This window comes from Trichomycterus rosablanca, chromosome 2, assembly GCF_030014385.1.
Source record: "Trichomycterus rosablanca isolate fTriRos1 chromosome 2, fTriRos1.hap1, whole genome shotgun sequence".
NCBI lineage: Eukaryota > Metazoa > Chordata > Actinopteri > Siluriformes > Trichomycteridae > Trichomycterus > Trichomycterus rosablanca.
In genome coordinates, this window is record NC_085989.1 from 62,349,244 (window position 1) to 62,374,113 (window position 24,870).

General features: G+C 33.5%; 3 protein-coding genes across 3 annotated transcripts; all 3 read right to left on the reverse strand.

Annotated features, from left to right (window-relative positions):
* Positions 1-521: 521 nt before the first annotated feature.
* LOC134336318 (zinc finger protein 502-like) lies at positions 522-10,524 on the reverse strand. Its single transcript, XM_063019056.1, has 4 exons — positions 10,229-10,524; positions 5,629-5,744; positions 1,726-1,854; positions 522-1,173 (listed from the first exon to the last, which is right to left on the reverse strand). The coding sequence occupies exons 2-4, from the start codon at positions 5,732-5,734 to the stop codon at positions 524-526; spliced, it is 885 nt and encodes a 294-aa protein (XP_062875126.1). The 5' UTR covers positions 5,735-5,744; positions 10,229-10,524; the 3' UTR covers positions 522-523.
* Positions 10,525-11,149: 625 nt separating this feature from the next.
* LOC134303233 (zinc finger protein OZF-like) lies at positions 11,150-19,671 on the reverse strand (the record flags this gene model as incomplete). Its single annotated transcript, XM_062988574.1, has 2 exons — positions 11,150-12,130; positions 19,390-19,671. Coding segments are annotated over 2 exons (1,224 nt in total), but the record flags the coding sequence as incomplete, so codon positions are not given.
* Positions 19,672-20,199: 528 nt separating this feature from the next.
* Positions 20,200-21,159, reverse strand: LOC134309286 (zinc finger protein 180-like; the record flags this gene model as incomplete). Its single annotated transcript, XM_062990948.1, has 1 exon — positions 20,200-21,159. A coding segment is annotated over one exon (960 nt), but the record flags the coding sequence as incomplete, so codon positions are not given.
* Between the last annotated feature and the right edge of the window lie 3,711 nt (positions 21,160-24,870).

The window sequence follows — 24,870 nt, forward strand, 5'->3', positions numbered from 1 at the left end:
GGAAGTTGATCAGTAAAACACTGAACATCTTTTCTTTCTGTTTTTTATCAGTTTAATAAAGATTCAAGAGAATAATCGCATCACACATTCTTCTTTTTACTGCCTTTATCTAAATGTCACAACTTTTGTGGAAATAGGAATTGTATTTTGGAATGGTTGACAGTTTATCTTGAGGTGTATTACCACCATCTACTGGACATGCCTCTGGGTACTGTTCTAAATCCTATTGATCAAGTCTATGTCTCAAAAATAATGGGACAGTGACTTATGTGTTTAGTGTTTATGGTTTGTGAGTCTCCCTGATAATAAAAGTGGTTTATTCATACTCTAATAAGTGGAGGTGTGATCATTCTGGGCTTGTTGTGCAGTTACAGGACCTGGTAAACAGTTGATCATTGAGACAATAATGAACTCTATACTAAAAAAAATATTTCTACAATAAACCTGAGGTCGTCTGACTAACATATTAATCTGGGCTAAATCATGTCATGCAACAGGACAACGATTCCAAACACACGTTAGTTTATTTAGTACAATTTGTTCTGTTACACTTGTGTTTTATAAGGCACGAAAAACGCACAAAGGAGTTGCTGCACTGTGAGCACTGATACGGTTTCTCTCCAGTGTGAATGCGCTGGTGTTTTTTAAGATGACTCTGTGTAATAAAACTCTTTCCGCACTGTGAGCACTGATATGGTTTCTCTCCAGTGTGAATGAGCTGGTGTGTTTTAAGACTGATATGTTGATTAAAACACTTCTCACACTGTGAGCACTGATACGGTTTATCTGCAGTGTGAATGCGCTGGTGTACTTTGAAATGACTGTGTGTATTAAAACTCTTCCCACACTGAGAGCACTGATACGGTTTCTCTCCAGTGTGAATGCGCTGGTGTACTTTGAGATCACTCTGGAACCTGAAGCTCTTCCCACACTGTGAGCAGACGTTTCCTTCTTCCTGTGTGGGACTGAGAGAGGTGTTAATGCTGACAGTACCAGAGGACGTTTGCTGATTACTGGAGCTTCTGGTGGGCGTCAGATCCTCATGTTCAGTCTTAATCTTCACCAGCGCATCATCATATTTATCATGGTTGCAGCTCTTGATGTGATTGTGGAGGTGATTTTGGGTTGTAGAGGAACGTGGACACGAGGAGCAGGAGAAATCCTTGTTCAGTTCTGAAGCAGAAAATAATCAAATACATTTATAACATGATAAATAATAAAATACATTTATAACATTATAAATAATAAACTACATTTATAACATTATAAATAATAAAATACATTTATAACATTATAAATAATAAAATACATTTATAACATTATAAATAATAAACTACATTTATAACATTATAAATAATAAAATACATTTATAACATGATAAATAATAAAATACATTTATAACATTATAAATAATAAAATACATTTATAACATTATAAATAATAAACTACATTTATAACATTATAAATAATAAAATACATTTATAACATTATAAATAATAAAAAAACATTTATAACATTATAAATAATACAGATTATTAGTAAATGTTAAACATGTAGAATAAATGAGAAAATAAAAGTGCAGTATACAGATACCACGACACAGAGCTACTGAGTAGCAACAACACCACAAGTGACTCCTGATTCCCTCGGGAACAATAACGTATCTATCTGTCTAGTAGTGGTGGTTATACTCCTCGTTTTGCTAAAGATAAAGAAATATCTTACTGAGTTCATCTTTATCTTCAGGTTCTTCCTTCTTCACAGGCTTCATCTGGAAACCTCCACACTGTTGGTCTTTTGGGGGAAGGTCTTCCTCAGAGGTGATGATTTCCACAGGGATTATGGATCCTTCATCTAAAATTCATCAATATGTGAAGAACTGTAACTCACTGTACTGTACCACACTGTACTGTACCACCTTGTACTGTACCATACTGTACTGTACCACACTGTACCTCACTGTACTGTACCATACTGTACTGTACCACACTGTACTGTACCTCACTGTACTGTACCACACTGTACTGTACCACACTGTACTGTACCATACTGTACTGTACCACACTGTACTGTACCTCACTGTACTGTACCACACTGTACTGTACCACACTGTACTGTACAACACTGTACTGTACCATACTGTACTGTACCATACTGTACTGTACCACACTGTACTGTACCACACTGTACTGTACCACACTGTACTGTACCTCACTGTACTGTACCACACTGTACTGTACCACACTGTACTGTACCATACTGTACTGTACCTCACTGTACTGTACCACACTGTACTGTATCATACTGTACTGTACCATACTGTACTGTACCACACTGTACTGTATCATACTGTACTGTACCATACTGTACTGTACCACACTGTACTGTACCATACTGTACTGTACCATACTGTAATGTACCACACTGTACTGTATCATACTGTACTGTACCATACTGTACTGTACCACACTGTACTGTACCATACTATACTGTACCTCACTGTACTGTACCTCACTGTACTGTACCACACTGTACTGTACCACACTGTACTGTACCTCACTGTACTGTACCATACTGTACTGTACCATACTGTACTGTACCACACTGTACTGTACCATACTGTACTGTACCTCACTGTACTGTACTGTACCATACTGTACTGTACCATACTGTACTGTACCACACTGTACTATACCACACTGTACTGTACCTCACTGTACTGTACCATACTGTACTGTACCACACTGTACTGTACCACATTGTACTGTACCATACTGTACTTCACTGTACTGTACCTCACTGTACTATACCACACTGTACTGTACCTCACTGTACTGTACCATACTGTACTGTACCTCACTGTACTGTACCACACTGTACTGTACCACACTGTACTGTACCATACTGTACTGTACCTCACTGTACTGTACCTCACTGTACTGTACCATACTGTACCTCACTGTACTGTACCTCACTGTACTGTACCACACTGTACTGTACCATACTGTACAGTACCATAATGTACTGTACCACACTGTACTGTACCATACTGTACTGTACCACACTGTACTGTACCACACTGTACTGTACCTCACTGTACTGTACCACACTGTACTGTACCATACTGTACCTCACTGTACTGTACCATACTGTACTGTACCATACTGTACCTCACTGTACTGTACCACACTGTACTGTACCACACTGTACTGTACCACACTGTAATAATAATAATAATAATACATTTTATTTATATAGCGCTTTTCAAGATACTCAAAGACGCTTTACATAAGACAAATAATCAAAACAAATACGTACATACACCATACAAATCATAGTACAAAATCAAAATAGTACATCAACATCAAGAATAATTAAGATAAAAACAAAGAGAGCAGCATAAGACAGTTCATTAAAAATTAGCTAAATTATGAGAGAACAACAAATATAGAACAATTTCTTAAAATTAGACAGAAACAGGACAGATTCACATGCAATCAGGAAACTGAAAACTTTACAAGTTTTAGGATCTAGGACTTCACATTTCTGTCGTGATCTAAGTATAAAAACTATTAAAAAGAATAGCAAAAATAAAAGCATTTATTTCGTGTTGTTACAAGTTAAATGCCATTTTGAATAGATGAGTTTTGAGAAGTGACTTGAATTTGGACAGGTCAGGACAATCTCGTAGGTGTTTGGGGAGAGCATTCCATAAAGATGGAGCAGCTATGGAAAAGGCCCTGTCACCCCAGGTCCGGTGCTTGGTCCTAGAGGGTATGGACAGTAGGTTAGCCTCAGAAGAGCGAAGGCTACGGGAGGGAATGTGATGATGGAGCAGGTCGGTGAGGTAGGATGGGGCCTGATTATGGAGAGCTTTGTGAGTGAATAGAAGAATTTTGAATTGAATGCGTTGAGCAACGGGAAGCCAATGAAGTTTTTGGAGAACAGGTGTAATATGATCACGGGAGCGAGTATGAGTAAGGAGGCGAGCAGCTGAATTCTGGATATACTGAAGTTTTTTTAGGATTTTGTTAGATGTACCATAAAGGATGCTATTGCAATAATCAATTCTGGATGTAATAAAAGCATGAATCAAGGTTTCGGCGGCAGAAAAGGAGAGTGATGGACGTAGACGTGCTATGTTTTTTAGATGAAAGAAAGCAGTTTTGGTGATGTGATTTACATGGCGGTCAAAAGAGAGGTTGCTATCAAAAATTACACCAAGATTTCGGATGTTAGAAGACGGAGACAAAGTGTCATTATCAATGGTAATTTGAAAATTTTTTGTGGTTTTTGCCAGGGTTGTAGGACCTACGATGATCATATCAGATTTTTCACAGTTTAATTTGAGGAAATTAGCTTTCATCCACAATTTCATTTCAGTGATGCAATTTGTCAGAGTGGAGTGAAGTTCAGTATTAATGGATTTGGAGGAGATGTAAAGCTGAATATCATCAGCATAGCAGTGGAAATGTAAACCATGCCGACGTATGATGTCACCAAGGGGGAGCATATAAAGAATAAACAAAAGGGGACCTAACACTGAGCCTTGGGGAACGCCTTGGGACAGTGGAGCAATGGCAGAACTACAATTGTTGATATTAACAAACTGTTGTCTGTTTACGAGATATGACCTTAACCACAAAAGGGCAGTACCAGTGATGTTGACAGAGGATTCAAGGCGGGACAGAAGAATGGAGTGATTAATGGTGTCAAAAGCTGCAGTAAGATCAAGGAGGATGAGAATATTAATTTGTCCAGAGTCTGAGGAAAGAAGAAGGTCATTTGTGACTTTGAGGAGGGCTGACTCAGAGCTGTGCTGGGGGCGGAAACCAGACTGAAATGATTCAAATAGATTATTGGAATTTAGGTGATCTTTGAGCTGTGAGGCAACAACACGTTCCAGTATTTTCGACAGAAATGGAAGATTGGAAATGGGCCGAAAGTTACTCATAATGTTAGAGTCAAGTCCAGGTTTTTTAAGTATGGGAGTAACAGCAGCCAATTTGAGTGATTGAGGGACTGAGCCAGAACTAAGAGAGGAATTGATTATCTCTGTGATAAGTGATGAGATAACTGGAAAACAACCCTTAACAAGTTTTGATGGAGCAGGATCCAAAACACAAGTGGAGCTTCGCATCCCTGTTAAGATCTCAGATAGGTCCAAATGAGACACAGGTGAGAACTGAGACAGAGGCTGGGTAATAAATTGAGGTGAGATAGGCGGAGAAACAGAGATGACAGGGGAAACTGTCAGAAAATTGTGGATATTCTCAACTTTTGTTTGAAAAAATGAGAGGTAAGAGTTACACTTGTCAACTGTAAAGGAATTGGTAGTATTGTCAACTGGTTTGAGAAGTTTATTTATTGTGGAAAAGAGAGTCTTAGGATTTGTACCACACTGTACTGTACCACACTGTACTGTACCACACTTTACTGTACCTCACTGTACTGTACCACACTGTACTGTACCTCACTGTACTGTACCACACTGTACTATACTGTACCTCACTGTACTGTACCATACTGTACCACACTGTACTGTACTGTACCTCACTGTACTGTACCTCACTGTACTGTACCATACTGTCTGGTGGAAAAGTGGCATCATGCTTCATATTTACTTACAGGAGAAATCATCTTCTTCATCTTCTTCCTTCTTTATTATTTTTATCTGGAATTCTTCATGTTGTAGATCCACAGGAGCGACGTGTCCCTCTTCTGCTGACTGCATTATTAAAGATCTAATTGACAGAAATTAGATGTACTTTATTTCTCCTTAAATGGAAGTTCTGGGGAATTCTTTTAAACTGTTTTAACTGCTTGTTGTTTATGATGTGAGGCTGAGATGTTAAACTTATTGTGGAGCCTGGGAGCATCTGGCAGGAAAGACCTACTTAGAGCTTGTTGGAATGAGTCTGTAGCTACATGGATGACTGGCGCTTGCTCTTCACACCAGCAAGACAATACCAGGCTTTTATCTACATGTGCTACAGCAGTGTGGCTTCAGAAACAGAGAGTGTCTGTGCTAGTCTAGCCTGCTTGCTGTCTCCTATTGAAAATGCATGCTGTATCATAAAGAGGAGATTCTTTTCTCTTCAGTTATCCAGCTACAATACATTCTAAACTCTGCTGCCAGGTTCCTCACTCATTCAATTAATTTTGCTCATATCACTCCCATTCTTAGGCAACTACACTGGCTACCAGTTGCCTCTCGCATTAAATACAAAATAATTCGTACAAAGCTCTTCTCGGCCTTGCCCCTCTATAGATCATGGATCTCACTATCCTGTACTGCCCATCTCGGTCTCTCAGACCCTCTGTTTCTGGTTTCTTGGCTGCTCCTCGAGAAAAACTAAAAACTGTTGGTGGCAGATCTTTCAGTTTTGCTGCCCCTCATCTCTGGAACTTTCTACTTCCATCTCTCCGTGTCTGTCCATCTCTGTCCTCATTAAAATCTCAAATGAAATCTTTCCTGTTCTCCCTGCACTTTTCCCCCAGATGTTTGTGATTCTTTGTAGTGTTACGCTATGATTGTAAAGCGTACTTGGGTTCTTGAAAGGTGGTATTTAGATTGAACATATTATTAACATATTATTACTATTAGGAGATTCAGAGGACTGTGACCTTGGACTATCAAGCATCTGAAGTCTCATATCAAGCACGAATGTAGAAAAAAATCCACTTAATCTTCACCAGTAAAACTGCTGCAATACGTATCCTCGTTCCCAAACCAGTAAAAGGAAACCTGATGGAACACAGGGATAAACACGCCTCTGTGCTAATTCCTTTAAAGTGTGTTGCTGTCATGAGATTCTAAATGTGCTTGTGTTTAATAACTACAGTTGTTCAGTGAAAACACTGAAAATAATTTCTTTCATTCTTCTACATTCATTAGTGAAAGCAGCGGTTCCCAAAGTGTGGGGCGCATCTGACTGAAATTAAGTGCGGAACCAATGTTTTAACGTCAGAATTATTTTTACGGTGGACGATAAACAAACCGTGTTTTCAGGTCTGTCAGGATTGTCTGACAGAGTCTAGATCGGGGAGCTCAATACATCAATCACTCAGTACAAGCTGGTCAGCATGACTGACATGAAATGTGGCCACTGTTTCTTTAATTTGGGATTTGTTACCATGACTATGCCTCACCCCGCCTAAAGCACAGCTATTTTAAAACATTTTCTGATGCAGAAATTTTAACCTACAATCTGACATTTATATGAAGTCGAGGGTCTCTGCTGGACAATTTGGAACTTCCACATGATTGACAGCTGTTTCGGATCAACCTACATGTGTGAATCAGCCTTTTCCCTAAATATGGATCCATCCTTACTGATAAACACCTGAAAAACTGCTTGAGCATCAGCAGCTCATGTCCAGATACATAAACCTGACTGATACCATGACAGATGACAGATTGTCATCTTCCAAAGGTGGGCATGACAGAAAAAGTTTGGGAACCACTGAGTTAAAGAGTTTTAAAAGAGAGAATGAATTTAATCTAATTTCCTTCGGGATCAATAAAGTATCTATCTATCTATCTATCTATCTATCTCTCTCTCTCTCTCTCTGTCTGTCTGTCTGTCTGTCTGTCTGTCTGTCTGTCTCTCTGTGTCTGTCTGTCTGTCTGTCTGTCTGTCTGTCTGTCTATCTATCTATCTATCTCTCTGTCTCTCTCTCTCTCTCTCTGTCTGTCTGTCTGTCTGTCTGTCTGTCTGTCTGTCTGTCTGTCTATCTATCTATCTATCTATCTATCTATCTATCTATCTATCTACAGTGTATCACAAAAGTGAGTACACCCCTCACATTTCTGCAGATATTTAAGTATATCTTTTCATGGGACAACACTGACAAAATGACACTTTGACACAATGAAAAGTAGTCTGTGTGCAGCTTATATAACAGTGTAAATTTATTCTTCCCTCAAAATAACTCAATATACAGCCATTAATGTCTAAACCACTGGCAACAAAAGTGAGTACACCCCTTAGTGAAAGTTCCTGAAGTGTCAATATTTTGTGTGGCCACCATTATTTCCCAGAACTGCCTTAACTCTCCTGGGCATGGAGTTTACCAGAGCTTCACAGGTTGCCACTGGAATGCTTTTCCACTCCTCCATGACGACATCATGGAGCTGGCGGATATTCGAGACTTTGCGCTCCTCCACCTTCCGCTTGAGGATGCCCCTAAAAGATGTTCTATTGGGTTTAGGTCTGGAGACATGCTTGGCCAGTCCATCACCTTTACTCTCAGCCTCTTCAATAAAGCAGTGGTCATCTTAGAGGTGTGTTTGGGGTCATTATCATGCTGGAACACTGCCCTGCGACCCAGTTTCCAGAGGGAGGGGATCATGCTCTGCTTCAGTATTTCACAGTACATATTGGAGTTCATGTGTCCCACAATGAAATGTAACTCCCCAACACCTGCTGCACTCATGCAGCCCCAGACCATGGCATTCCCACCACCATGCTTGACTGTAGGCATGACACACTTATCTTTGTACTCCTCACCTGATTGCCGCCACACATGCTTGAGACCATCTGAACCAAACAAATTAATCTTGATCTCATCAGACCATAGGACATGGTTCCAGTAATCCATGTCCTTTGTTGACATGTCTTCAGCAAACTGTTTGCGGGCTTTCTTGTGTAGAGACTTCAGAAGAGGCTTCCTTCTGGGGTGACGGCCATGCAGACCAATTTGATGTAGTGTGCGGCGTATGGTCTGAGCACTGACAGGCTGACCCCCCACCTTTTCAATCTCTGCAGCAATGCTGACAGCATTCCTGCGCCTATCTTTCAAAGACAGCAGTTGGATGTGACGCTGAGCACGTGCACTCAGCTTCTTTGGACGACCAACGCAAGGTCTGTTCTGAGTGGACCCTGCTCTTTTAAAACGCTGGATGATCTTGGCCACTGTGCTGCAGCTCAGTTTCAGGGTGTTGGCAATCTTCTTGTAGCCTTGGCCATCTTCATGTAGCGCAACAATTCGTCTTTTAAGATCCTCAGAGAGTTCTTTGCCATGAGGTGCCATGTTGGAACTTTCAGTGACCAGTATGAGAGAGTGTGAGAGCTGTACTACTAAATTGAACACACCTGCTCCCTATGCACACCTGAGACCTAGTAACACTAACGAGTCACATGACATTTTGGAGGGAAAATGACAAGCAGTGCTCAATTTGGATTGGTGGTTTAGACATTAATGGCTGTATAGTGAGTTATTTTGAGGGAAGAATAAATTTACACTGTTATATAAGCTGCACACAGACTACTTTTCATTGTGTCAAAGTGTCATTTTGTCAGTGTTGTCCCATGAAAAGATATACTTAAATATCTGCAGAAATGTGAGGGGTGTACTCACTTTTGTGATACACTGTATCTATCTATCTATCTATCTATCTATCTATCTATCTATCTATCTATCTATCTATCTATCTATCTATCTATCTAATTAAGAGCACTAACAAGGAACTTTTCTTCTTTTTCTGTATTTCACACAACGTCCCAACTTCACTGGAAATGCTGTCTGTATGTCTATCAAACTTTAGATCTGCTGGGAATAGACGATGTGTGTGTGTGTGTGTGTGTGTGTGTGTTTTCCTTCTTTCTGATCTCCTGTAATCAGCTGTTGAAACAATCTGGGGGTTCGTCCAGGATCATCCACAGACGAGATCAATTATTTTATACATGATTTCATCTGTTTACAGTCCTGATTATATTATTACTGATCAGCCCTGCAGAAACAAGTCTGGTGTGGTCTGTACTTAATGTTCTGATTAAAAGTGAGAGCTGAAATAGTCTCACAAAGATGTAAAACCTCTCGCTGTGTTTATATTAAACCAGCCTGTAAAACTCGCTGTGCTTCTATAAATGTTAATATAACATGTAAACAAAGCTAAAATAACTCTATAAAACTGTTTAAATATCCTAAAAACAAACATAAAATAACGTGAATGTGTTTCTATAAATTATTAGATCAATAAATGATGAAACTTGGATCAATTGATTCATTTTGCTGATCGGGTCAAGTGAATCGATTCATCAGTACTGAATCATCTGTTATGCTAACAGTTAGCAGAGCAGCTAGCAGTTTGGGTGTTAAATAAAACGGAAGTTGAAGCTCCTCAAAACCTCACAGTGATATTTTATTATGAACTAGAAGTTTTATTATTATTTAGAATGAAGTTAATAATTAAAGTGTAAAAATAAATAAATATTTTACTTACAGATGATTTACTTTAGTACACAGGCTGCTGCAGCTTCTTCTTCTTGTTTGGATTGAGGTGGCTGATCTACACTGTTCAGGTTCATTATCACCACCTACTGGACTGCAGTGTGAGAACTGATATCAACACCTCATTTACATTTTCAGCATTTACAGGGTGTCCCAAAATGAACTGACATTTTAAATTTGCCTGCAAAACCAGAAAAAAAAAATCACTTTAAAAATGGTGATGTGTATTGGCCGCCAAGATCATGTGACTTGACGCCGTTAGACTTCTTTCGTTGGGGTTATCTTAAGGATAAAGTGTACACCAACAAATCACAATCAATTGAGGACCTCAAAAAAGAAATTCGACACAACATTGCTGAAATTTCTCAGCAATTATGTCAACGTGTCATGGAAAATTTCATCAGAGGTGGGGCTTGAACCAGCAACCTTCTGGTTACTAGTCCAGTACCTTAACCACTAGGCTACCGTATACTGACAGAACATTCGGTCAGAGGAACCAACAAAACGGGTCTGCAGTGAGTGAGAAACTGTTGAAACGTGGCTAACACTGTCCACAATCTAGCAAGCTTCACCTCATCATGGGTTCAGATGCTGATTTGCCTGAAACTCGCCCCTGTTTTCATCACCTCTGATACCTCCAAACACAGCAGGATTCAGTACTGTCGCATACCCTTCTATCACAAATGACTCCAGTCACTCTACACCACCCACTTCACCATTAAAAAGTCTCGATAATATGAACAACAATCTGCAGTGGATGACTTATGAGCACCAATAGAAACAAATTGTTGCCTGCCATCACTTCCTCCTTTCTAATCTGAAACACTCCCTGTCTCACTACCCGTGTCAAGATCTACGTACGTTATTCATCATCTACTCGGTCTGCAACAGGACAACGATTCCAAACACGTCAGTTTATTTAGTACAATGTGATCTATTACACTTGTGTTTTTCAAGGGATGATAAATAATCCAGTGTGAATGCGCTGGTGTTTCTTAAGATTACTTTGGTCATTAAATCTCTTTCCACACTCTGAGCACTGATACGGTTTCTCTCCCGTGTGAATGCGCTGGTGGATTTTGAGATGAGTTTGATCGTTAAATCTCTTTCCACACTCTGAGCACTGATGCGGTTTCTCTCCGGTGTGAATGCGCTGGTGTATTTTGAGATGAGTTTGGTCGTTAAATCTTTTCCCACACTGTGAGCACTGATACGGTTTCTCTCCGGTGTGAATGCGCTGGTGGGTTTTGAGAGTGCTCCGTTTATTAAAACTCTTCCGACACTGTGAGCACTGATACGGTCTCTCTCCGGTGTGAATGCGCTGGTGTATTCCGAGATGATTCTGTTCATTAAAACTCTTTCCACACTGTAAGCAGTAAAAGGGTTTCTCTCCAGTGTGAATGCGCTGGTGTTTTTTAAAATTACTTTGTTGAATAAAACTCCTCCCACACTGTGAGCACTGATACGGTTTCTCTCCAGTGTGAATGCGCTGGTGGGTTTTAAGACTACTGTGTAAATTAAAACTCTTCCCACACTGTAAACACCAATATGGTTTCTCTCCAGTGTGAATGCGCTGGTGGTTTTTGAGGTCGCTTTGTCTATTAAAACTCTTTTCACACTGTGAACACTGATACGGTTTCTCTCCAGTGTGAATGTGCTGGTGTCTTTTGAGATCGCTATGTTTATTAAAACCCTTTCCACACTGTGAGCACTCATAAGGTTTCTCTCCAGTGTGAATGTGCTGGTGTTCTTTAAGAACACTCAGTCGTGTAAAACTCTTTCCACACTGTGAGCACTGATACGGTTTCTCTCCAGTGTGAATGCGCTGGTGTCTTTTTAGACTCCATCGGGTACTGAAGCTCTTCCCACAGTGTGAGCAGACGTTTCCTTCTTCCTGTGTGGGACTGAGAGAGGTGTTAATGCTGACAGTACCAGAGGACGTTTGCTGATTACTGGAGCTTCTGGTGGGCGTCAGATCCTCATGTTCAGTCTTAATCTTCACCAGCGCATCATCATATTTATCATGGTTGCAGCTCTTGATGTGATTGTGGAGGTGATTTTGGGTTGTAGAGGAACATGGACACGAGGAGCAGGAGAAATCCTTGTTCAGTTCTGAAGCAGAAAATAATCAAATACATTTATAACATTATAAATAATAAAATACATTTATAACATTATAAATAATAAAATACATTTATAACATGATAAATAATAAACTACATTTATAACATTATAAATAATAAAATACATTTATAACATTAAAAATAATAAAATACATTTATAACATTATAAATAATTAAATACATTTGTAACATTATAAATAATAAAACACATTTATAACATTATAAATAATAAAATACATTTATAACATTAAAAATAATAAAATACATTTATAACATTATAAATAATAAAATACATTTATAACATTATAAATAATAAAATACATTTATAACATTAAAAATAATAAAATACATTTATAACATTATAAATAATTAAATACATTTATAACATTAAAAATAAAAAAATACATTTATAACATTATAAATAATTAAATACATTTGTAACATTATAAATAATAAAACACATTTATAACATTATAAATAATAAAATACATTTATAACATTAAAAATAATAAAATACATTTATAACATTATAAATAATAAAATACATTTATAACATGATAAATAATAAACTACATTTATAACATTATAAATAATAAAATACATTTATAACATTAAAAATAATAAAATACATTTATAACATTATAAATAATTAAATACATTTGTAACATTATAAATAATAAAACACATTTATAACATTAAAAATAATAAAATACATTTATAACATTAAAAATAATAAAATACATTTATAACATTAAAAATAATAAAATACATTTATAACATTAAAAATAATAAAATACATTTATAACATTAAAAATAATAAAATACATTTATAACATTACAAATAATAAAACACATTTATAACATTATAAATAATAAAATACATTTATAACATTAAAAATAATAAAATACATTTATAACATTATAAATAATTAAATACATTTGTAACATTATAAATAATAAAACACATTTATAACATTATAAATAATAAAATACATTTATAACATTAAAAATAATAAAATAAATGTATAACATTATAAATAATAAAATACATTTATAACATGATAAATAATAAACTACATTTATAACATTATAAATAATAAAATACATTTATAACATTAAAAATAATAAAATACATTTATAACATTATAAATAATTAAATACATTTGTAACATTATAAATAATAAAACACATTTATAACATTATAAATAATAAAATACATTTATAACATAATAAATAATAAAATACATTTATAACATTATAAATAATAAAATACATTTATAACATTATAAATAATAAAATACATTTATAACATTATAAATAATAAAATACATTTATAACATTATACATAATCAAATACATTTATAACATTATACATAATCAAATACATTTATAACATTATAAATAATAAAATACATTTATAACATTATAAATAATAAAATACATTTATAACATTATAAATAATAAAATACATTTATAACATTATAAATAATAAACACATTTATAACATTATAAATAATAAAATACATTTATAACATTATACATAATCAAATACATTTATAACATTATAAATAATAAAACACATTTATAACATTATAAATAATAAAATACATTTATAACATTATAAATAATAAAATACATTTATAACATTATAAATAATAAAATACATTTATAACATTATAAATAATAAAATACATTTATAACATTATAAATAATAAAATACATTTATAACATTATAAATAATAAAATACATTTATAACATTATACATAATCAAATACATTTATAACATTATAAATAATAAACTACATTTATAACCTTATAAATAACAAAACTACATTTATAACCTTATAAATAATAAAAAACATTTATAACATTATAAATAATAAAATACATTTATAACATTATAAATAATAAAATACATTTATAACATTATAAATAATAAAATACATTTATAACATTATAAATAATAAAATACATTTATAACATTATAAATAATAAAATACATTTATAACATTATACATAATCAAATACATTTATAACATTATAAATAATAAAATACATTTATAACATTATAAATAATAAAATACATTTATAACATTATAAATAATAAACTACATTTATAACATTATAAATAATAAAACACATTTATAACATTATACATAATCAAATACATTTATAACATTATAAATAATAAAATACATTTATAACATTATAAATAATAAAATACATTTATAACATTATAAATAATAAACACATTTATAACATTATAAATAATAAAATACATTTATAACATTATACATAATCAAATACATTTATAACATTATAAATAATAAAATACATTTATAACATTATAAATAATAAAATACATTTATAACATTATAAATAATAAAATACATTTATAACATTATAAATAATAAAATACATTTATAACATTATAAATAATCAAATACATTTATAACATTATACATAATCAAATACATTTATAACATTATAAATAATAAAATACATTTATAACATTATAAATAATAAACTACATTTATAACCTTATAAATAACAAAACTACATTTATAACCTTATAAATAATAAAACACATTTATAACATTATAAATAATAAACTACATTTATAACATTATAAATAATAAAATACATTTGTAACATTATAAATAATAAAACACATTTATAACATTATAAATAATAAAATACATTTATAACATTATAAATAATAAAATACATTTATAACATTATAAATAATAAAATACATTTATAACATTATAAATAATAAAATACATTTATAACATTATAAATAATAAAATACATTTATAACATTATAAATAATAAAATACATTTATAACCTTATAAATAACAAAACTACATTTAGAACCTTATAAATAATAAAATACATTTATAACATTATAAATAATAAAATACATTTATAACATTATAAATAATAATTACATTTATAACATTATAAATAATAAAATACATTTATAACATTATAAATAATAAACTACATTTATAACCTTATAAATAACAAAACTACATTTAGAACCTTATAAATAATAAAATACATTCATAACATTATAAATAATAAAACACATTTATAACATTATAAATAATAAAATACATTTATAACATTATAAATAATAAAATACATTTATAACATTATAAATAATAAAATACATTTATAACATTATAAATAATAAGAAATTTATAACCTTATAAATAACAAAACTACATTTATAACCTTATAAATAACAAAACTACATTTATAACCTTATAAATAATAAAATACATTTATAACATTATAAATAATAAACTACATTTATAACATTATAAATAATAAAATACATTTATAACATTATAAATAATAAAATACATTTATAACATTATAAATAATAAGACATTTATAACATTATAAATAATAAAACACATTTATAACATTATAAATAATAAAATACATTTATAACATTATAAATAATAAAATACATTTATAACATTATAAATAATAAAATACATTTATAACATTATAAATAATAAAATACATTTATAACATTATAAATAATAAAATACATTTATAACATTATAAATAATAAAATACATTCATAACATTATAAATAATAAAATACATTCATAACATTATAAATAATAAAATACATTCATAACATTATAAATAATAAAATACATTTATAACATTATAAATAATAAAACACATTTATAACATTATAAATAATCAAATACATTTATAACATTATAAATAATCAAATACATTTATAACATTATAAATAATAAAATACATTTATAACATTATAAATAATAAAATACATTTATAACATTATAAATAATAAAATACATTTATAACATTATAAATAATAAAATACATTTATAACATTATAAATAATAAAATACATTTATAACATTATAAATAATAAAATACATTCATAACATTATAAATAATAAAATACATTCATAACATTATAAATAATAAAATACATTCATAACATTATAAATAATAAAATACATTCATAACATTATAAATAATAACACATTTATAACATTATAAATAATAAAATACATTTATAACATTATAAATAATAAAATACATTTATAACATTATAAATAATAAAAATTGTTGGTAAACACAGAAAATACTAAACATGTAGAATAAATGAAGTGATTAGGTCACAAAATGCTACAAAACATTAATACACAAATGAATCCATGATAAATAAAAAAATATTAATAATGAATAAATATCTTACTGAGTTCATCTTTATCTTCAGGTTCTTGCTTCTTCACAGGCTTCATCTGGAAACCTCCACACTGTTGGTCCACAGAACTGACGAGTTCCACAGGGATTATGGATCCTTCATCTGAAATTCCATCAATATGAGAAGAAGAAACTCAACAACTGGAGGAAACTGAAGGTTGTGGGTTTAATTTTCCAATCACAAATAAATCCTAGTTAGATTAAAACTTAAATCCAGACTGGAGTGTAGCAGCACAGGACAGTACGGTACAGTACAGTACAGGTTCTAATCCCATTATCCACATTCTCTTATTATTTCTACTGATTAGTGACTGATTCATATGTGATGCTAACATTTAGCAGAGCAGCTAGCAGTTTGTGTTTAAATGAAACTGGAGTTAAAGCTCCTCACAGCGATGTTTTATTATGAACTAGAAGTTTTATTATTAATTAGAATGAAGTTAATAATCAAAGTGTAAAAATAAATTAATATTTTACTTACAGATGATTTACTTTAGTACACAGGCTGCTGCAGCTTCTTCTTCTTCTTGTTTGAATTGAGGTGGCTGATCTACACTGTTCAGGTTCATTATCACCACCTACTGGACTGCAGTGTGAGTCCTGATGTAAACACCTCATTCATTCATCCTGGATTGGAAACCAATCCATTACAGGTCAGATGTTCATTTAATCTAATCAGTAATCCAGAGCAGCCAATCAACACCGTATACTGAGAGAACATTCAGTCAGAGGAACCAACAAAACAGGTCAGCAGTGAGTGAAAAGCTGTTGGAACGTGGCTAACACTGTCCACAATCTAGCAAGCTTCACCTCATCATGGGTTCAGATGCTGATATGCAGGAAACTCGCCCCTGTTTTCATCACCGCCAATGAGAATCTCGGCGTCTTCATCTCCGATACCTCCAGCTCCTGTTCTGTCTTTCTGTCAGTGCAACCACCTCCATACCATACAACACAGCAGGATTCAGTAGTCAGATACCCTTACTGTCAGTACTGACAGATACCCAGTACTGTCACAAATTACTCCTGTCTCTCTTCACCACCCACCATTAAAAAGTCTCATTAATATGAACAACAATAGAAGATGATGTGAAACGCCTCTGTCCAAGTTTTTTGGAGTGTGTTGGAGGCATCAAATTCTATATTTATTTATATTCATCAAATGCACTGAACAATAAAAACATTGGAAATCTTTTCTTTCTACTTCAGTAAAATATCAGTAAAATAAAGATTCAAGAGAATAAAACACATCACAGTTTTTTCTTTTTATTACATTTTACTCAACGTCCCAACTTTTAAGGAAATAGAATTTGTATTTTGAAATGGTTGACAGCTTATCTTGAGGCATATTACCACCATTTACTGGACTGGACTCTCGGATGACTCAGTGATGGCTCAGTGGTTAAGGCACTGGACTATTCATCAAAAGGTTGCCAGTTCAAGCCTAACCACCACCAGGTTGCCACTGTTGGGCCCCTGAGCAAGGCCCTTAACTCTTAATTGCTCAAAATTGTGTTCAGTCATAAATTTAAGTCACTTTGGATAAAAGCGTCTGCTAAATGCCGTGCATGTAAATGACTCTTGAATACCTTCGATTGGCTGTTCTACACCATATTATTTAAGACTGTATCTTAAAAATAATAGAATAGTGATTTTTGTGTTTAGAGTTTATGCTTTGTGATTCTTCCTGTTTAAACTCTGTACTGACATGTTCTACTCACTCCACTCTTGTTTCTTTTAGGGCACGATAAACGCACAACAGTGTCTTTCCAGAAGAATGTAAGCAGAGGTTGGTAAAGTGCTAAATGTAATGAATAGGAATGTAACGACAAACTCTAACCACGATGCGATGTAATTCACGATACTGGGTTCACTGAGTAAACTGGGTTCACTGGGTTTGCCCAGACTGTAGTAGCCACTCAAGTATGTGAAAAACAAGTTTTATAAGTAACATCTGAGTCAACATGTAAAAAACCAGTTTCATAAGTGGGTCAGGAAAAGGATTTAAAAAAAGGAGCATTGTGGTGCTGGGGAGGTGTTTTATGAATTGATGATGTACTTTATTGGGTCTGACTGCTGAGTGTGAGCAGAATGAAGATACTGTGATAGTTTGATAGATTGTTTCTTGACTGGATGTCCAGTTGTTTCTGTCCATTTCCGTTTTTGACCTTCAGTCTTTGTGCTGGGTGTCTGTTGCAGTGGCTCGTAAGTAGCCAATTGACGTCACAAGACTGAAAGCCTCTTAAATAACCACAAGAAGCAGTGCGATTCACCAGTGTAACAGTGCAGTGATATTCACCAGTTTTACTTTATATTTTTAGTACCTAGCTACATTAATGTAGAAAGCGAGAATGGTCGGGTGTTACGCCTTTGGTTGCACTCACCAAACGCGGGCTGCTCATTCCGTCGATTCGATTGGTGTAGTTCAGTGACGTCTAATTAATGCGCAGTAGCATTAGCTTTCGTGTAGCATTATTAGTATCACGACCCTTTAACAAGCTCGTAATTTATAGGATCCAGTGATGTACAGGAGAAAAATGTACACAGGACAGAACGTACAGGGTTCTGAACATGTTTATTTAGCACAGACCCGGGTCTCCAAATATGGGCATAACAAGGACTACAGAATGACGCACGACTCCAGTGGTCTATGGAGGGATGTAAACAATAACAGCGAGGCGTGTTGTCATGCAACAGGAAAACGATTCCAAACACGTCAGTTTATTTAGTACAACGTGATCTATTACACTAGGGATGATAAACGCTCCAGTGTGAATGCGCTGGTGTTTTTTAAAATAACTCTGTTGATCGAAACTCTTCCCACACTGTAAACACTGATATGGTTTCTCTCCAGTGTGAATGCGCTGGTGCCTTTTTAGACTCCTCCGGGAGCTGAAGCTCTTCCCGCACTGTGAGCAGACGTTTCCTTCTTCCTGTGTGGGACTGAGAGAGGTGTTAATGCTGACAGTACCAGAGGACGTTTGCTGATTACTGGAGCTTCTGGTGGGCGTCAGATCAGAGGTTATATTGCATGGTGGGAAGCACCTATTTCATCATGGATGGGATCTTAAGGAAAGTTCATCTCCTGCTCGCCACACCTCTCTATATGAGCTGAAAAGAGGCAACACAGTCATTCAAAGTAGGATATTTTCAAAGGAGAGTTTTCAGAAATAGAAATAGTTTAAAAGTTTTGGAAGTTGGAGTTTTAGAGTTCACACAGCTGATGCCAAACAAGTCATCTCAGTTGTTCAGTTCACCTTTCAGGTTTTTGCAAGTTTGGACATGACTTGAATTATCTGCTTCTGAACTTTACCACCGGTCAAGGTAAAGTCGCTATTCGACTGTGTGTAGAAAATCCAGCCTCTTATCCGGATTATACAGAGCGTGATGACCTTTGTGCTCCACATCTGTTCATCTACTCACTCACTCACTCACTCAGTGAGGATTTAAATATTTTATATTTTAGCTTGTTTGGTACAATCTGATGTGTCACACTTGTGTTGAAGTGCTGATAAATGAGCAAAGCAGTTCCCACACTGACAGCATCATTTCTGTAAAATGTGAATGTGCTGGTGTTTGTTTAGTTCACTCTGTGTATTAAAACTCTTTCCACACTGTGAGCACTGACACGGTTTCTCTCCAGTGTGAATACGTTGGTGTTTTGTGAGATGACTTTGTTGAGTAAAACTCTTCCCACACTGTGAGCACTGACACGGTTTCTCTCCAGTGTGAATGCGCTGGTGTTTTGTGAGATTGCTCTGTTGAGTAAAACTCTTCCCACACTGTGAGCACTGACACGGTTTCTCTCCAGTGTGAATGCGCAGGTGATCTTTGAGATTACTTTGTTGAGTAAAACTCTTCCCACATTGTGAGCACTGATACGGTTTCTCTCCAGTGTGAATGCGCTGGTGTATTTTAAGATCACTCTGTGTATTAAAACTCTTCCTACACTGTGAGCACTCATACGGTTTCTCTCCAGTGTGAGTGCGCTGGTGTTTTGTGAGATTACCCTGTGTATTAAAACTGTTCCCACACTGTAAGCACCGATACGGTTTCTCTCCATTGTGAATGCGCTGGTGTTCTTTAAAATTACCCTGTTGACTAAAACTCTTTCCACACTGTGAGCACTGATACAAATTCTCTCCAGTGTGAATGCGCTGGTGGGTTTTAAAATAACTCTGTTGACTAAAACTCTTCCCACACTGTGAGCACTGATATAGTTTCACTCCAGTGTGAATGCGCTGGTGTATTTTGAGAACACTCTGTTGATTAAAACTCTTCCCACACTGTGAGCACTGATGTGGTTTCTCTCCAGTGTGAATGCGCTGGTGTCTTTTTAGACTCCATCGGGAACTAAAGCTCTGTCCACACTGTGAACACTGATATGGTTTCACTCCAGTGTGAATGCGCTGGTGGGTTTTGAAATAACTCTGTGTATTAAAACTCCTCCCACAATGTAAGCACTGATACGGTTTCACTCCAGTGTGAATGCGCTGGTGCTGTTTGAGAGCACTATGTTGATTAAAACTCTTCCCACACTGAGAGCACTGATATGGTTTCTCTCCAGTGTGAACGCGCTGATGTCTATTTATAGCACTCTGGGTACTGAAGCTCTTCCCACACTGTGAGCAGACGTTTCCTTCTTCCTGTGTGGGACTGAGAGAGGTGTTAATGCTGACAGTACCAGAGGACGTTTGCTGATTACTGGAGCTTCTGGTGGGCGTCAGATCCTCATGTTCAGTCTTAATCTTCACCAGCGCATCATCATATTTATCATGGTTGCAGCTCTTGATGTGATTGTGGAGGTGATTTTGGGTTGTAGAGGAACGTGGACACGAGGAGCAGGAGAAATCCTTGTTCAGTTCTGAAGCAGAAAATAATAAAATACATTTATAACATTATAAATAATAAAATACATTTATAATATTATAAATAATAAACTACATTTATAACATTATAAATAATAAACTACATTTATAACATTATAAATAATAAAATACATTTATAACATTATAAATAATAAAATACATTTATAACATTATAAATAATAAAATACATTTATAACATTATAAATAATAAAATACATTTATAACATTATAAATAATAAACTACATTTATAACATTATAAATAATAAAATACATTTATAACATTATAAATAATAAAATACATTTATAACGTTATAAATAATAAACTACATTTATAACATTATAAATAATAAAACACATTTATAACATTATAAATAATAAAACACATTTATAACATTATAAATAATAAAACACATTTATAACATTATAAATAATAAAACACATTTATAACATTATAAATAATAAAATACATTTATAACATTATAAATAATAAAATACATTTATAACATTATAAATAATAAAATACATTTATAACATTATAAATAATAAAATACATTTATAACATTATAAATAATAAAACACATTTATAACATTATAAATAATAAAATACATTTATAACATTATAAATAATAAAATACATTTATAACATTATAAATAATAAAATACATTTATAACATTATAAATAATAAAACACATTTAAAACATTATAAATAATAAATACATTTATAACATTATAAATAATAAAATACATTTATAACATTATAAATAATAAACAAAATTCATAACATTATAAATAATAAACTACATTTATAACATTATAAATAATAAATACATTTATAACATTATAAATAATAAAATACATTTATAACATTATAAATAATAAAATACATTCATAACATTATAAATACTAAAATACATTTATAACATTATAAATAATAAAACACATTTATAACATTATAAATAATAAATACATTCATAACATTATAAATAATAAAATACATTTATAACATTATAAATAATAAATACATTCATAACATTATAAATAATAAAATACATTTATAACATTATAAATAATAAATACATTCATAACATTATAAATAATAAAATACATTTATAACATTATAAATAATAAATACATTTATAACATTATAAATAATAAAATATATTTATAACATTATAAATAATAAACTACATTTATAACATTATAAATAATAAAATACATTTATAACATTATAAATAATAAAATACATTTATAACATTATAAATAATAAAATATATTTATAACATTATAAATAATAAACTACATTTATAACATTATAAATAATAAAATACATTTATAACATTATAAATAATAAACTACATTTATAACATTATAAATAATAAAATACATTTATAACATTATAAATAATAAAGATTGTTAGTAAATGTTAAACTGAGATCCGATGCTAAAGTCCTGTAACGTGATTCATCCTGCATTCATCATTTCCTGCTCACACTGATCTGCATGAGCACAATACAAGCTTTCACTGTATGATGCTTCATCCCAGGTGCCTCTGATTCTATTCAATACAAATATCTTACTGAGTTCATCTTCATCTTCAGCTTCTTCCTTCTTCACAGGCTTCATCTGGAAACCTCCACACTGTTGGTCCTCTGGGGTGAGATGTTCCTCAGAGGTGACATGTTCCACAGGGATTATGGATCTTTCATCTGAAATCTCTTTGTTTTGTGAAGAAAAAAATTAAGGTTGTTATTTTTGGTAGTAACGAGTACTTCAGCGTCTCACCAGGCTTAGCGATCTAGCGTTTATTTACTTGGCCATTTACTGCGTTTTCACTCAAATGCCTCGGACAAGGTATGATTGTTTGTTTAGTTTAGTTTTTCTAACGCCTTGTTTACTCTGTTGAGTTATCTTCAACGCAGGACCGGTTATTCTGGGCAGTAGTTTATTGCATTTATAAGAAAGTCCTCAAGTTTGTATTTCTAAGAAAGTTTATTATCATGTTTGAATTATTTCTGGTAAAGATATTGTTTATAGAGTCAGTTGCTTTCAGTCTCTCTCTCTCCGTTATATTTAACACATTCTATGAAAATGTGTTTTATAGTAATGATGGCTTGACATAGGTTGCATACAGGGGGGTTCCTCTCTTCTTATTAAATATGAATGTGTGAGTTGGGTGTGTCCGATGCGGCATCTTGTGTATAAGGTTTGTTCTGTCCGTTTTTCTAGAAATGTTGTTTGATGAGTCGTTATATCAGGACAGATTGGACAAGGTATGAAAACATTAGATATTTCACGAAAACTTAATAATGATCATCGTACTGTGAAGAGATTAGTGGCTGATTCAGAGCACAGGCGGGTTCGTGCAGATAAAGGTAGAATGAGGAAGGTTTCTGCCAGACAAATTCATCAGATTAAGAAAGCAGCTGCTAAAACGCCATTACAAACCAGCAAACAGGTATTTGAAGCTGCTGGTGCCTCTCGAGTCCCGGAAACCTCAAGGTGTTGGATCCTCCAGAGGCTTGCAGTGGTGCATAAACCTACTAGTAGGCCGCCCCTAACCAGAGCTCACAAGCACTACATTACATTTACATTTTACGCATTTAACAGATGCTTTTATCCAAAGCGACATACAATACACAGTCTAGGCAATTGAGAGTTAAGGGCCTTGCTCAAGGGCCCAACAGTGGCAACCTGGCAGTGGTGGGGTTTGAACCAGTGATCTTCGACTTACTAGTCCAGTCCAGAAACGGCTGCAGTGGCCCAGACATACACGAAGACTCATTTTCAAACAGTCTTGTTTACTGATGAGTGTCGTGCAACCCTGGATGGTCCAGCTGGATGGAGTAGTGGATGGTTAGTGGATGGCCACCACGTCCCAACAAGGCTGCGACGTCAGCAAGGTGGTGGCGGAGTCATGATTTGGGCTGGAATCATGGGGAGAGAGCTGGTAGGCCCCTTTAAGGTCCCTGAAGGTGTGAAAATGACCTCGGCAAAGTATATAGAGTATCTGACTGACCACTTTCTTCCATGGTACAAAAAGAAGAGCTGTGCCTTCCAGAGAAAAATCATCTTCATGCATGACAATGTGCCATCTCATGCTGCAAAGATTACCTCCGTGTCGTTGGCTGCTATGGGCATAAAGGGAGAGAAACTCATCGTGTGGCCACCATCCTCCCTGACCTCAACCCTATAGAGAACCTTTGGAGTATCCCTAAGCAAAAGATCTATGAGGGTGGGAGGCAGTTCACATTAAAACGGCAGATCTGGGAGGCTATTCTGACATCCTGCAAAGAAATTCAAGCAGAAACTCTCCAAAAACTCACAAGTTCAATGGATGCCAGAATTGTGAAGGTGATATGAAAGAAGAGGTCGTGTG